At 36.2% G+C, this 13255-nt stretch overlaps 2 protein-coding genes across 2 annotated transcripts; one reads left to right on the top strand and one right to left on the bottom strand.

Annotated features, from left to right (window-relative positions):
- Nucleotides 1-2414: 2414 nt before the first annotated feature.
- Nucleotides 2415-6973, top strand: LOC130749836 (uncharacterized). Its single transcript, XM_057603197.1, has 7 exons — nt 2415-2756; nt 3174-3257; nt 4180-4317; nt 4874-4945; nt 5149-5316; nt 6135-6464; nt 6585-6973. Exons 1-7 carry the CDS (start codon nt 2421-2423, stop codon nt 6678-6680), a joined length of 1224 nt encoding a protein of 407 aa, XP_057459180.1. The 5' UTR covers nt 2415-2420; the 3' UTR covers nt 6681-6973.
- Nucleotides 6974-8966: 1993 nt separating this feature from the next.
- LOC130749010 (protein yippee-like At5g53940) lies at nt 8967-12586 on the bottom strand. Its single transcript, XM_057602269.1, has 5 exons — nt 12327-12586; nt 10254-10297; nt 9692-9800; nt 9442-9497; nt 8967-9360 (listed from the first exon to the last, which is right to left on the bottom strand). The coding sequence occupies exons 1-5, from the start codon at nt 12420-12422 to the stop codon at nt 9276-9278; spliced, it is 390 nt and encodes a 129-aa protein (XP_057458252.1). The 5' UTR covers nt 12423-12586; the 3' UTR covers nt 8967-9275.
- Nucleotides 12587-13255: the final 669 nt, after the last annotated feature.

Here is a 13255-nt window from a genome sequence, read left to right as displayed (position 1 = left end):
CAAATAAGAGATGAGGAGTGCGGGAGAAATTTATTAAACACAGAAGAACAAATATACAAAAAAAAGAAGTAATTTATTACAAAACCTGAATCTTGACATGAATCCAATAAAAAAATACACAGTAAAATACATGAATCTCCGAACTGGGTTCGATCTGGCGGCTTGCATGTATTTAACCTCCGATCCGTGTTAAGAGGAGGGGAAGAGGAGACTTGCATGTCCGATCTGGCGGCTTCAACCCTTCATCTGGCGGCTCCGATCGATTTTCAGAGGAGGGAGGCTTCGATCTGGTGGCTTGGTGAATGAAAACATGGAGGGAGGCTCGATCTAAGGAAGAGGAGAGGAAGAGGATGGAGAGGTTTCGATCTGAGGAAGAGGAGGGAGATTTCATCGTTTTGAGAGGAGAGGAAGAGGAGGGAGGCTTCATCGTTTTCAGAGGAGGGTTTCTTCGTTGTTTTCGGTCTGAGGAAGAAGAAGAGTAAGAGAGAAAGTGAATCGGTTTCAGAGGAGAAGAAGAGGAGGGAAGCGCTTTCGGTGAGGAAGAGGAAGAGTGAGAGAGAAAGGGAATAGGTGGACGGTGGGTGAGGGCCGTGAGAAACGGGAATTGCGTTGATGGAGGAGAGAAAGGGAACGGTTGAGGAGTAATTGTGTATTTTGAGTAGGGTTTTGAAAAGGCTGAGTTAACTCCTGAGTTAATGGGGTGTCGTTTTGACTTGAAATGGGCCAGTTTCTCTTTTTTTTTAGTCGTTTTGTGACCGTTGGGCCCAAATAAAAAAATTAATATGGGTCTATTATAAATAACATGCCAATATCTGTTTTTTTTACACAATTTTTTCACTTCCACACAATTTCTTTCTTCAATTTTAAATATATTATATTATTATAGATATTAATTAATATTTAAATTTAAATCATGCTTAAGTGAAAATATAAAATATAAATATATGAGGTACAGTGAGGTTCAGCTAAAAGTAAAATAAGCAACCATGCACTGAAGTGAATTTTGCATGGGTTGCTTATGAGTTGCTTAAATCATATGTGGAAGTCTGGACCCACCAGAATAGCATTTAAGCTTGAATGGTCACTTTGGTCCCTAAAGTTGTAGGTGTCGGGCATATTAGTCCCTATTCTAAGGAAATGTCGCCCGTAGTCCTTGAAGTTGGCAAACGTCGATCACGTTGGTCCCTGCCTCTGCTCCCGTTAGTGAACGTTAACGGAGACGATGATTTGGCACGTTACGTGTGCATCTCTCCTAGCCACGTGGATTGGAACATTGGGGGAAACATTGAAACTTCAATTTAGTCCTTTTTTTTCCTTCTTCTTCGTTCCCTTTTCTTTTTCCTGCAGAACAAAACCAACATCACCCACATTCCCTTCTCCCTTTCAATGAGCAGCACCTCATAATCCTCACCATAATTCTTTCTTCATCCTTAACAACAAAAGACCATCATCCTCACCTCCTCAACGTTGCAGCAGCCACGCATACTCCCTCTCACCACCATCATTTTCTTCTACTTCCATCCACAACGCACCAGCCATCACCACCGTGACGCCTCTTCCTTGTCCAGTCCAGAGCCGCGAGCACCACCACCTTCAGGAGCGGCGAGAAGCTACATAGAACAGAGGAGAAACAAAACCCTAGCCGCCACCGGTGTCTTCTCCGGCGAGCTTCGTTCTGAAAATCAAGGGCAATTTCTTGAAGCTTTCGACCTCCTCTTCTCAAATCCGAGGCCAAACCACTGCTAAGAGGTGTTTCCTCTTGTCAATTTTGGATCTAATAGTCTAGGGTTTTTATGTTTTCTGATTTGGGTAAAAAGAATTTAATGGAGTTAAATTGATACTGATTTTTCTTTCTTGAATATGGTTGGTTTTATTCCAATTTGTTTTCTGATTCTGGGTAGGTGTGGGATTTATTGATTGGGTTTTCTGGAGTAGGAAGTTTTGATCTTGATTTTGGAGGTGAATGTATTGGGTTTGCTAGGCTTCCCAAACAAAATTGCATATACACTAGCATCCAGTTCCCTTTGCATATACACTAGCATCCATCATAACAAAATTGATGTTTCAATGTTCTAGGGTTCTAGGGTTCTTGTTCTTATAAGGAAGAAAGGGACTAAATTGATGTTTCAATGTTTCCCCCAACGTTCAGATCCACGTGGCAACGCCATTAGGGCACTTAACGTGCCAAATCATTATCTCTGTTAATGTTCACTAACGGGAAAACGGCCAAGGACCAACGTGGTCGACGTTTGCAAACATTAGGGACTACGGGAGACATTTCTGAAGAATAGGGACTAATATGTCCGACACCTACAACTTTAGGGACCAAAGTGACCATTCACCCAAAAAATAATATTATGTCATTGAGTCACCGACCCATGTCATGATGTAAGAATTTGATTGGAATGATATGATATAAAATGAATTATCCAATTCAAAGCAGCACTCAAATGTCTCACTTCATGTCTGCGCGGCATTTCCTCAAACACCTAACCTGCACTCATCCACCAACCGCCACCATCTCCCGCCGCCTCACAGGTTCACCACCGTCTGCAATCTCATCCCTTCCCATTCTCTTCCACCATCACAAAGTCAGTTACCAATGGCTTCCACATATCCCAATCAACATTCATGCTGCAGCTGCAAATGCCAAGTTTTCAACAGCTTCTTCTTCTTCCCCTTCTCTACAAGACAAGTCACTGGCTTCACCTCCACCTTATCTTTCGGTTCTGATTCACTGTCCTAAAGATAGTGCGGTAATTCACCATTTTCTTCGGCATTTCCTTCTTCTTTTCAATTTTTACATTGTAATGCTGCTTAATCAGTGAGTGTGTGTGTTCAGAAGTGGAAAAAGTTCAGAGCTTTAACTCACCCTTGTTTTGAAATTGGTGTATAGTGTCAGAGCAAGTAACTAACTCTAATTTAGTTTCATGGGGTATGAAGAAATCTGAACCAGTGTTTTTTTTTAGGGGGAAAAAGGTAGTTTATAGGTTTGGAGTAACAATTGTGACATTGGTATATTGCATTGATGAAGTAACTGGAGTTCATGGTTTCTGTTGAAGGAAATGTCAGCTAGACTCTAATAGCGTGTTTATCTTTTGGATTATGTGATATGCATGCACCTTGTTATGTTGCCAATTTTTTTGACATTCCCTCCTCTTTGTTCTGACAAGGATGTGCTTGCAGAAGCTCTTTTATGCTTTGGTGCAACTTCTGTTAGCATTGATCAAGATGATGTGTGTCAACGTAGAGATGAGGTAGACTTTTATCTTTTGATTTTGCAGGTTCTTTTTACTTTTAATTTTTTTTCCTTAACATTGTTGCTTTGGATTTTGTTTCTGATGAAAAATTTGGTTTGGTATATTTCAAATGCAATGCTATTTATGATTGTGATAGATTTTCGATCAGAAGACTAATCGAATCTTTAGCAAAGAAAGATGACAATCCATTAAACGAAGAAAGGAGTATAATCATGTTCTCCAATGCACATTAATTATGTTTAGGACAGTGTTATCTAATATACGCCATGGTGCCGCCATGGCGATTTCTCATGTTGGTTTTTGGCGTTCCGCCATGGCCGAAATCCAGCCATATGGCCGCCATATTCCGCCATTATTTGTCATGTATGGCGGGATTTTGGCTTTCCGGCATGACCCGCGATCTGCAATTAACAACACTGGTTTAGGATATCTAAAGAATTTTATTCTTGGCAGTACAACTATAGAAGGTCATTCAGCATTGCCAATGTAAATTCAAAATGTGTCATAATCTCCCTATACAGAAACCATAATAATCTTAATTTTACTAGAGAAAACCCCTCACTTAATTTCATATACATCTTATTAAATACAATCCTGATTTATTTTAAAACCATCCTAGTTAACCTAAATCCTCAAGTTACATGACATTTGTGTCTATTAATAATAAATATCAATACCAAAATCCTCCAGTACCCTTGAACAATCCCTATCATTCCAGAGATAATAAATTTCAGCCTGTCACTAGACTGGTGCTCATATTGATGACATACTTTGATCAATCTCCTCGTTTAAGGAAATATGGTATTTATTGTTTATGTAATGTTTCACCGTATATTTGATAAATATTTCTGAATTAAATATTGAAACGGTGTACTGTACTGTTTTAGTGTGAGTTCTAAAATAATATATTTTTCTGCAGATTTGCATTAGTTCCATCTTTTCCGAAGGTGAAGATATAAATGTTGGCATTTCGCATGCAGCTGACTCTATTGGCTTGAAAGAGATACCAAGATATGAAGTTAAAGTTAATGAGGAAAATTGGATGAAGAGAGCTCAGGTCAATTTGCTTTGCTTCTTCTGGTCACCTTTTTCTTCATTAGTTGCTCTCTTGTTATGTTACTGAGGTGACTGAATCTAAAATATGTGCATCAAATTTATTTCTCCCCTGCTATCTAGCCTCTTCATTGTAATATATGTGACAAAGGTTTTGATGAGAAGGATGTTTTTCTTTGTCTTTCACTCTAAAGGAGGGTGGCAGAATTGCTGTCTCCATCTTCTGTAGTGTATTTTCCCAAATTAGTTATCGTAATTATGGGGTACAAGTGGAATCACAGGAGTGTTCCTCTGTGTGCCAGAAATTGGCTTTTAATGTAAAGTTGTAATCTGTCTCTAATAAAGGAAATTTTGATAGAATGGAATCATTTCTAACTAGTTTTTGCTAAATACTAATTGTTTGCTTTTATCCGGTAGCTGCAGTTTACTGTTTTTTAACCTTAACTTTCTTATATGGGGCATGCTGTTCAATAGGAAATCATTCATATTGCTGTAAAATTATAATTCTATGATTCGTTATTGAAAATAAACTTACCAAACTTATTTATCTGTGCTTACAGGAATCGTTTTGTCCAGTAGAAGTCACTAAAGACCTATGGGTGGTACCCAAGTGGAGTGCCCCACGGCCACCGGTATTACCATCTTAAACTTTATTTATGTATCAAGTGTTGCTAGGTTGCTTGCTATGTAGGCCAACTCTATTTATTTGTTTGTTTTTTGCAACTTCTGTAACTATCTATTGCATATGGGTCCTCTTAATTTGAATATTTTGTGTGAGACTAAGGTTGAAAACCATGAAGGAATTTTCTTTTGATAAATCCTGAATTCTGTACAGGATGATAAAGCGACAAATATAATTCTAGATCCTGGGCTAGCTTTTGGAACAGGGGAACATGCCACTACCAAACTATGTCTATTACTCTTACATGGTTGTGTAAAAGGAGGAGAATACATCCTGGACTATGGCACAGGCACTGGAATTCTTGCCATTGCAGCTCTGAAGGTATTCAGCTGATGATCAGTATACTATAGAATTGAACTAAAATGAAAACAAATGTTATGGAACTAGAAAACTTAGGAGCATCCTAATGGTCTTTAACCATTTCATCTCGAGTCTCAGTAAGCTGGACTGGAGAACGCAGTCCCGAACTCTAGTTTTATTGAAAATACCTTCACTTGAGCTTAACTTGTGCTATTGATTACTGCTTCTTTGCAAAGAGCCTAATTTTAACGAATTTACAAGTTTAACATATTACCAGTTTTCATGTACTTTTAGTTATTTTGTCCTAGTATCTTCAACATAATAAAATGTTTTTGTTGTAAATTTTATTAGAAACTGCTGTGAAGATAATGCATTGAAACAGGGGTAAACAATCCAGGGATCACATGTTATGGTCAGATATGAATAATGAATTTAGACATTATGCATTCATGTAAATGCTTTGATTTAGATGTGACCTTCTATAATTCTAATACTATGGAAACTGCAAGACGTGCCTATGGGTGAACATCTTTAACTGGAATTACAGTTCATTTATTAAATTTTCATAAATCTAATGCGATATTTTTCTGCCAATTATGCATACCCAGTTATCCATATATTTGAGTAGGCTAACTTATTTTGATATAATTGCCATTATTTTTAATAGTAACACCATATCTTTCTCTAGAACTTGTTTGTTATGTTTTTCTCATAATAAGCACTTGTTTTTATCCAATACTTTCAAATAACTCCCTTTAACAGCTTTTTCGTATTGTTTACATTATCTATTATGTAGTTGACTCTTCAATTCAAATTTTGATATCTTGTTGCCCTCTCAGTTTGGTGCTGCCTTTGCTGTTGGAGTTGATATAGATTCTGATGCAATTGCATCAGCATCTGAAAATGCTGCCCTGAACAACATTGAACCAGACAAAATGCAACTGCTCCTTATTGCTAGCGATGCCTCTTCATCCTTCAAGGCTGACTCGAAATCTGGAGTTGTAGAGGGTGAAAGAACTTGTGAGATACAAACAGTTACCGGCCAGTATAAGTATGATGTGGTCATTGCAAATATGCTCTTAAACCCTTTGTTAGATCTTGCTGATCAAATTGTCTCTTGTGCGAAGCCTGGAGCAGTTATTGGTCTCTCTGGCATTTTATCTGAACAGGTTATTTACTTAATGGCCATTATTTTCTTATTTAAAATGCAGCCCTCTCTTAATTGTCCCCTTGGTGGAACTGCTTAATTCCATGATGTACCTGAGTTCATGCCATTGTGCGTTATGCAGGTCCAGTACATCATACAAAGATATTCACCATTCCTAGAAGGCATAGAAGTATCCCACATGGATGAATGGGCCTGCGTGAGTGGCAAAAAGAAATAGGAATTTGAATACGCGCTAACTATATAAGTAATCAATAGTTCCCAGCTAACCTCTCCTTGCAGCTTGATGTCAGCCATTATATTCTGCGTGACAGATTCTAACATGCTGTTCTAGACTTGGTATGGTTAGAAACCTCTCCAAAATTTCATAAAGTATTTGGTTGTATGTGACTGCTTCTCTCATGTTTCACAAAGCAAGCAAGATAAGTTGGATAAAAGTGTTATTAGGAATTTTAGTTGGCTACACTACAGTTAGCAAAGCCTATAGTGTTTTGCTGCCACAAACTAGAATTAATTATTGATAGTAGCAGGGATGTGCACTTTGTGGAACATAAAGAATGGGATTGGAAATATAAAAAAAAAATGAAGTATGAAAGAACGAGTTTGTGGATGATGTTCCAATAGAAGGTACTAGATTGCTCTAATGTTTATGAAGATGTAATATAGTTGTGTGTGAACCTGTAGATTATGAAGAAGCAAAGAAAAATAAAAATCGGATTACTATAACAAAGGAGGATTTATCAATAATGAGGATAACCAAACCTAGATATTTATGGAAAGACCTCAAGGAAAAAATATAATTTACGGTCAAGAGGATGGTTGTATTGATAAATACATGACAAGACTTGTGGAGAGAAGTTTTGCTTAGATTTTTTTTTTTTGAATGAACATTGCACCAGTTACTCGATTGGACACCAATGGGCCACTAGTTGTAGCGACGAATAATAATTAAAGACAATTTCAACTTGATGTAAAATTAGATTTTTTAAATGTGTCTTATAACATAATCAATGAAGACTTGGTTAACTTTTGAATTGTCAAAAGGTTGTTGGAATAAATGTTGTATGCCAAGCTAGATTGAGCTGAAATTCTCGTCAACTCACTATATAGATGATCTATTTGTGACAGGAAGGAACACGAGTATTGTGGAAAAGCTTTTTGGTGGGGATTTGAGATGACAAATCTTGGTTTAAAGACTCTATTTCTTATAATCGAGATGGGGGATCAGACAACAAGAATTTTAAATAATTGTTTTTCAAAAGAAGTATATTTATGAAGTCAGTTTGTTTTAAAGTGATTTTCAGTGTCTTTTTCATAGAATTAAGGAATTAAGTTTGAAAATGTTTGTTTTCGAAATAATATTACAAAAGTTTAAAAGAATTGTTTTTTAAATGGTAATATAGAATTATTTTAAAAAAATATAAATATTTTTGGCTTAAATATGTTTTGGTCCTTATAATATACCCTATTTCTATTTTTAGTCCTTTTTAAAAATTCCGACTTTCATCCTCAACATATCAAATGTTTTATTTTTAGTCCTTCAATCAACTTTTTCATCCAAAAAAGTTACAATGAAAATAACACCAACAAAAACCTATGAGGAGCAAGGTTGATGAAGCCCGTATCTGTATTCCGTAGTGCATGAGGCTGATGATGATTATCAAACTGAAGAACTTCTTAGTGATGCATGTGATGAAGACAATGACGATTTTGCTAGTCCAAGGTTTGAGAGGTTTAAGAAGGAAGATATGGCACAAAATCGTATAGATAGAAGGGGTTCTTGGCACTGTTTCTTCTGTTAGTAGTGAATGAAAAATATGACTCCAATGACTAAAAACAAAACTTTTGATATGTTGAGGATGAAAAACAGAACTTTTTAAAAGGACTAATAACGAAAATAGGGTATATTATAAGGACCAAAAACATATTTAAGCCAATAATTTTTATACATTTCACTTCAAGAATGACTTTTTCTCAACAAAAATAAGGTCATCAAACCAAGATTTGTTCTTGTAACACCTAATTTTCTCTTCCTATCTCTTTTCTTCTACTATCAGTCTATCACATCATATATTATATTACTTATTTTTCTCTTCTCTTCATATCTAACTCTAGATGAATTTAGGGTGTGAACCCATTATTTTCCAACTTTATATTTAGGTACAACTCTCAGATGACAACAACTTATATCACCTGATGATTTTAATGAAACTATGCAAAAGTGAAATCTTAGGCAAATGGATTTAGCTTCCCATGAAGCCATCAGAAGTGTACTTCAAATATCAGTGCCGAAGTGGTAGAATCCAACTAATTAGAGCAGGCCACACAAGATTTAATTAGTCTTAATTTTCTTCAACATGTGAATTTTTGATTCATTATGTTGAAGAAACACTGAGTTCAAGTCCTGAAAGTTTAGGCCTTCCAATAGTCTAACAATAACATAGCACCCCTAACTTCGTAATTTTATTTATATATTCCTTTATGCATTGATATGGCAATCCCAACAAACAAAATTAGATTCTTATATAATAAAAAGAAAAAAAATTAAGTTACATTTCTAGCCTCGCCTCTGTTTGAAAAAGAGCTAGGGGCAAATCTGAAACAAATGGTTTCATTTCCTTCTGTCCACTGACATTACACACCATTGAGAACTCTACATTCTATTTACTACTACTACTACAACAAACAAATTGTAAAAAAGAAAAACTCACTCTTATTCTGACTCTGAACACATTCATGGTTCTACCTTATTTTTCACATAACACAACAACGCTTCTTTCACCTGATTCAACAAGTACAGATGATTTTAATATGCTTAAGCATCTTCAGAATCACTCATGCTGATACAGCTGTCCACGCGGAATTCAGTGGAGAAATCAATTTCATCAACAATCCTTCCTCTGATAAACATGCACAATCAGTATGAATACACTCTGGAGGATAAAGCATAACTTAACTGTAACAACAAAATGAGATAATACCTTTCAAGAACAAACTTCCCCTCTTTATACTTTTGGCTCTTCTCATGAGCAGATTCCTGAGAGATACAATTTTAAAGGGATCAAAAAGTGATGTGAAGTTGGCAGGAACAAAAATGGGGATAATGGATAGACTAGACCAAAAACATTCTGGCCACGCCATGCAGAATATACATTCTAAAAGATCTCACCAACAACACTTATTTCAAGATATATGATTTATGAAAATGAGACAGGGTAAGAGAAGGATTACATATTTCCAGCCGATTATTTGTCCACAGCAACAGCAAAAAATATCTGCCACGGTGTGCAATCCTGAAAGCATCGCCCTTTCCTCTAGCTCTCCAATTGTGAAGTTCACACTGGATCATGGAGCCAAAACATAAGCATACCGATGAGAAGTGGAACATTCAGGTCTAGAAATATTTTCATCTTCACAATTCCCTATATAGCTCTGATAGGAAAGAGGGCTTAAATCTATTTGTAATTTTTATTGACAATAAGGTACAAATAAGTGAATTAGGGAGTGTAATGTCAAACCATGACTTTATATAAAAAAAAGGATTATGCACAAGGAGTTGAACTGACTGGCTCATTAATAGTTTTTCCCCCTTTTAGATGCCTAAGTCATTAGCACATGGATATCATGTTATAAGTTTTAATACATCAAATAAAATCCTTTCAATCATGCATGCCTTCTGTATATTAATAATTTCAGGAGCAAAAGAGTCGGGAACTAGCATTTAAAATGCATGATTCCCTTCACTGTCCTCACTAATGGTTGGATTAACCAATAAGAACTGAAAAATACTCACACATTATTGAAGAGGTATGCTTTTCCCCGCTGGCAATAAAATCCCTGGCAAGAATTGTAATCAAATATTAAGATTGAGAACTCATTTAAGAATCCAGCAGAACAGTTAAAATAATACAATGACAGAAATCGAGAAAGACAAACAAGGCAGAGATGATGCATTCAATTAGAAGCACAAAAATAATTAGCTGTCATGCTATTCTCCCTCGCACTGTTTAATGTCGTATATGTAGTTATTTATTATTTATTAAAATAGTTCTTCTTAATATGTGATAATCAAGAAAAAGCACCCACCACAATAAGATGGATACAAAATCAGGTATTATAAGAAATGATCCAACAGTCATGTAGTCAACACTTAGAAGGACATAAATTAGTTCTTGCAGAAATATTACAGAGGACCCTCTCTTTATTCGATTATAGAATTTTGACTCAACATACTGGCTGAGGACAGTTACTGAGTACACCTCTGAGAATATCAACCTGTGGTGTTTTATCCAATGATTTTCTTATTTGAAAATTTGTCTTCAATGCAATTATAGAAGTGAACTTCACTCTCCTGACCACAAGTTGCAATCACATCAACATATCTTTGATTTATCCATAAGCAGGATTGAACAGCAAAAGGATCAAAGTGAATGATATCAATGATTCATCCAACAAAGCACCGGTATTTGTAAATAGGATTTTCGGTCAACATAGTTATTAAGTACCCTTCTACTATAATAACAGATAAAGAAATGGAGGACTAGCCTATTACATACTAATATACTATACTAGGTAACCCCCACTCAGCACAAAGGTCATCGTGACAATTGCTGAATAAAATTATTTATAAGCCATTTGTTTATACCAGATAGGCATTATGAGTTTGTTGTTTTTTCAATGGAGGTAGAAGCTTCCATGGAATGCTACTGAGAATGAAAAAGAGAAGCAGAGGAGGTTTGTAAAAGATAACTTACCTAAGAGTTGAAAAGATGGTACGACACAAAAGATCTCCAGAGTTATATTAAGTGTACAGTTTGCCAGAATAATAAGAAACATAACCCTTTATGAAACTTCTAATTGCAAGTCGTTATGATAGATTAATTCGAATGACCCCCCAGTCAGACTCAAGAAGCACTTGTTGCCATTGATTAGGACTTCAAAACGCATGTTTTTCTAACTTATTTAGCAAAAGCAGATCAATCCATTTTCTAGCACCTCGCTTGGAATTGTTAAATTAAAAACAGCCTTATTCAATAGGGACCTTTTATAGTGTAAAGTAAATGCTATCACCAGACTTGCCGGTGGTTAGAGGCGGAGGGAGAGTTGGGAAAACCATAGGGCAGGTCATTAAGAGGGACTTAGAGGTCAATAGTATATCTGTAGACTTAATAAGTTAATATACAACATAGTATTATTGCATAGACTGATTTATATAGCCAACCCATCTAGAGGGAAAAAAGATTTAGATGATGATGATACATTATCACTGGGTTTAGAAATTAATAACCTTGTCATCTAGACTTAACTCGGAAGGATAGAAATCAGAAATGTTCAAGGATACAGTAGTCAAGGTACAACCTTCTGGGTTATAAGGGTCAGTTAGGTACAGCCCACAAAAAAGGGTTAGAAAATTTGTAGGGGTGAGTTTTATGTGAAACTAATCCCTGAAAAATTCACCCATGTTTAAAAGGATGTACTCATCTAACTACAAGTGCCAAACAAGATTCTATACTAATCTGACTACTACTATAAATGTAAAGACTTCACACCCCACTTAGCATATACAATAGACTCTTACATACCCAATTTATCAAAATTTGATTTTTTCCAACCAGGGGTCATGTTTCTAGCACTTGATTATCAAAGCTTGCATACCCAACATAAGAAAGACAGTAAATTTTCATATAACAACATAAGAAAAACGAGATAAAAATCAAATAATGTTCTTCCAAACCTGAAAAAAAACAAAATTGATGATGTTCTTCATTCATGGCTAGTTCACAAACAGTTGAGCTCACACACAACATTATCAGATAAAAATACAGTATTTTTAACTAAATTTGATGAGAAAAGAGGTAAATGGTACCCGAGAGATGAGATCATCTGCGAGTGCCAGGTGGGTTTTGCAAGACTTGCAACCATATGACCTACCCTCCAGCTCCACTGCAAAGATTCTTCCCATTTTCTTCGATTTTGAGAGACCCTTTGATGCAACCGACTCACCGCTCACTGTTTACTACCCCAAAGTAAATCCAATTGGAAGTGCAAATTCATAGTAGTGAAAGAGGGCGATGAAGGATTATGACCAAAGGGGAAGAAAGAAAGATATACGTGTTACCCTGTTATTGGCAGTGTAATTTTGGATAATAGGATACTTTCCCACGGTTCCCACTACACTTTCTTTTCCATTTGATTTTCATGTTCTTTTTCTTCCTATTTCTCCCTTTTCGTATCACATCACATCATATCATTCAGTCATTTCTTATATTATTATCTCTTTATAAGTTTTTTTTTTTTGAAAATGGAAATCATTCAATTAAGAAGAAACCACAGAAACAGCAACATCGTTCTGGATAAGAGAGGAAACCTCCAAAGGAGCCTCTTCAATCCAAACCAAACAACCCAAACGAAAAGCTAACTTAGCAATAGCGTCAGCAACACAGTTGCCAGTTCTACGCACAAACATAAAATTGAAAACATCAAAATGTGAAACTAACAAACGACAATCATTAACCACCGTTTCCAAGTGAGCGAACCCAGTATCTCTCCGACCCCAGTAGGTGTGGAGCGCCAAACAATCTGTCTCAAACCATACTCGCCGGAATCCAAGCTCACGAGCTAAACCAAGTGCCCATCTTAGACAAAGAGCCTCGGCTAGAATCGGAGATAGAACCGGCCCCATAACCATTGTAGCTGCTGCCAGAACTTCTTCATCCTTGTTCCTCGCCACAAAACCAAAACCAGCCTCATGAGAGACATGCAAAGAAGCATCAAAGTTGATCTTGAACATACCTG

This window comes from Lotus japonicus, chromosome 3, assembly GCF_012489685.1.
Source record: "Lotus japonicus ecotype B-129 chromosome 3, LjGifu_v1.2".
NCBI classification, from domain to species: Eukaryota; Viridiplantae; Streptophyta; class Magnoliopsida; order Fabales; family Fabaceae; genus Lotus; species Lotus japonicus.
Note: the sequence above shows the minus strand (reverse complement) of the source record. Positions and strands in the feature narration are given on the sequence as shown.

Bases quoted from the DNA above. Each gene is read 5' to 3' on its own strand.
- LOC130749836 (XM_057603197.1), top strand. From the start codon at position 2,421: ATGAATTATCCAATTCAAAGCAGCACTCAAATGTCTCACTTCATGTCT. The intron at 4,946-5,148 runs GTATTACCATCT...AATTCTGTACAG, and splicing joins GGAGTGCCCCACGGCCACCG to GATGATAAAGCGACAAATAT. The intron at 5,317-6,134 runs GTATTCAGCTGA...TTGCCCTCTCAG, and splicing joins TTGCCATTGCAGCTCTGAAG to TTTGGTGCTGCCTTTGCTGT.
- LOC130749010 (XM_057602269.1), bottom strand. From the start codon at position 12,422: ATGGGAAGAATCTTTGCAGTGGAGCTGGAGGGTAGGTCATATGGTTGC. The intron at 10,298-12,326 runs GTACCATTTACC...AATTCTTGCCAG, and splicing joins CAGATGATCTCATCTCTCGG to GGATTTTATTGCCAGCGGGG. The intron at 9,361-9,441 runs GTATTATCTCAT...CATGTTTATCAG, and splicing joins GGGAAGTTTGTTCTTGAAAG to AGGAAGGATTGTTGATGAAA.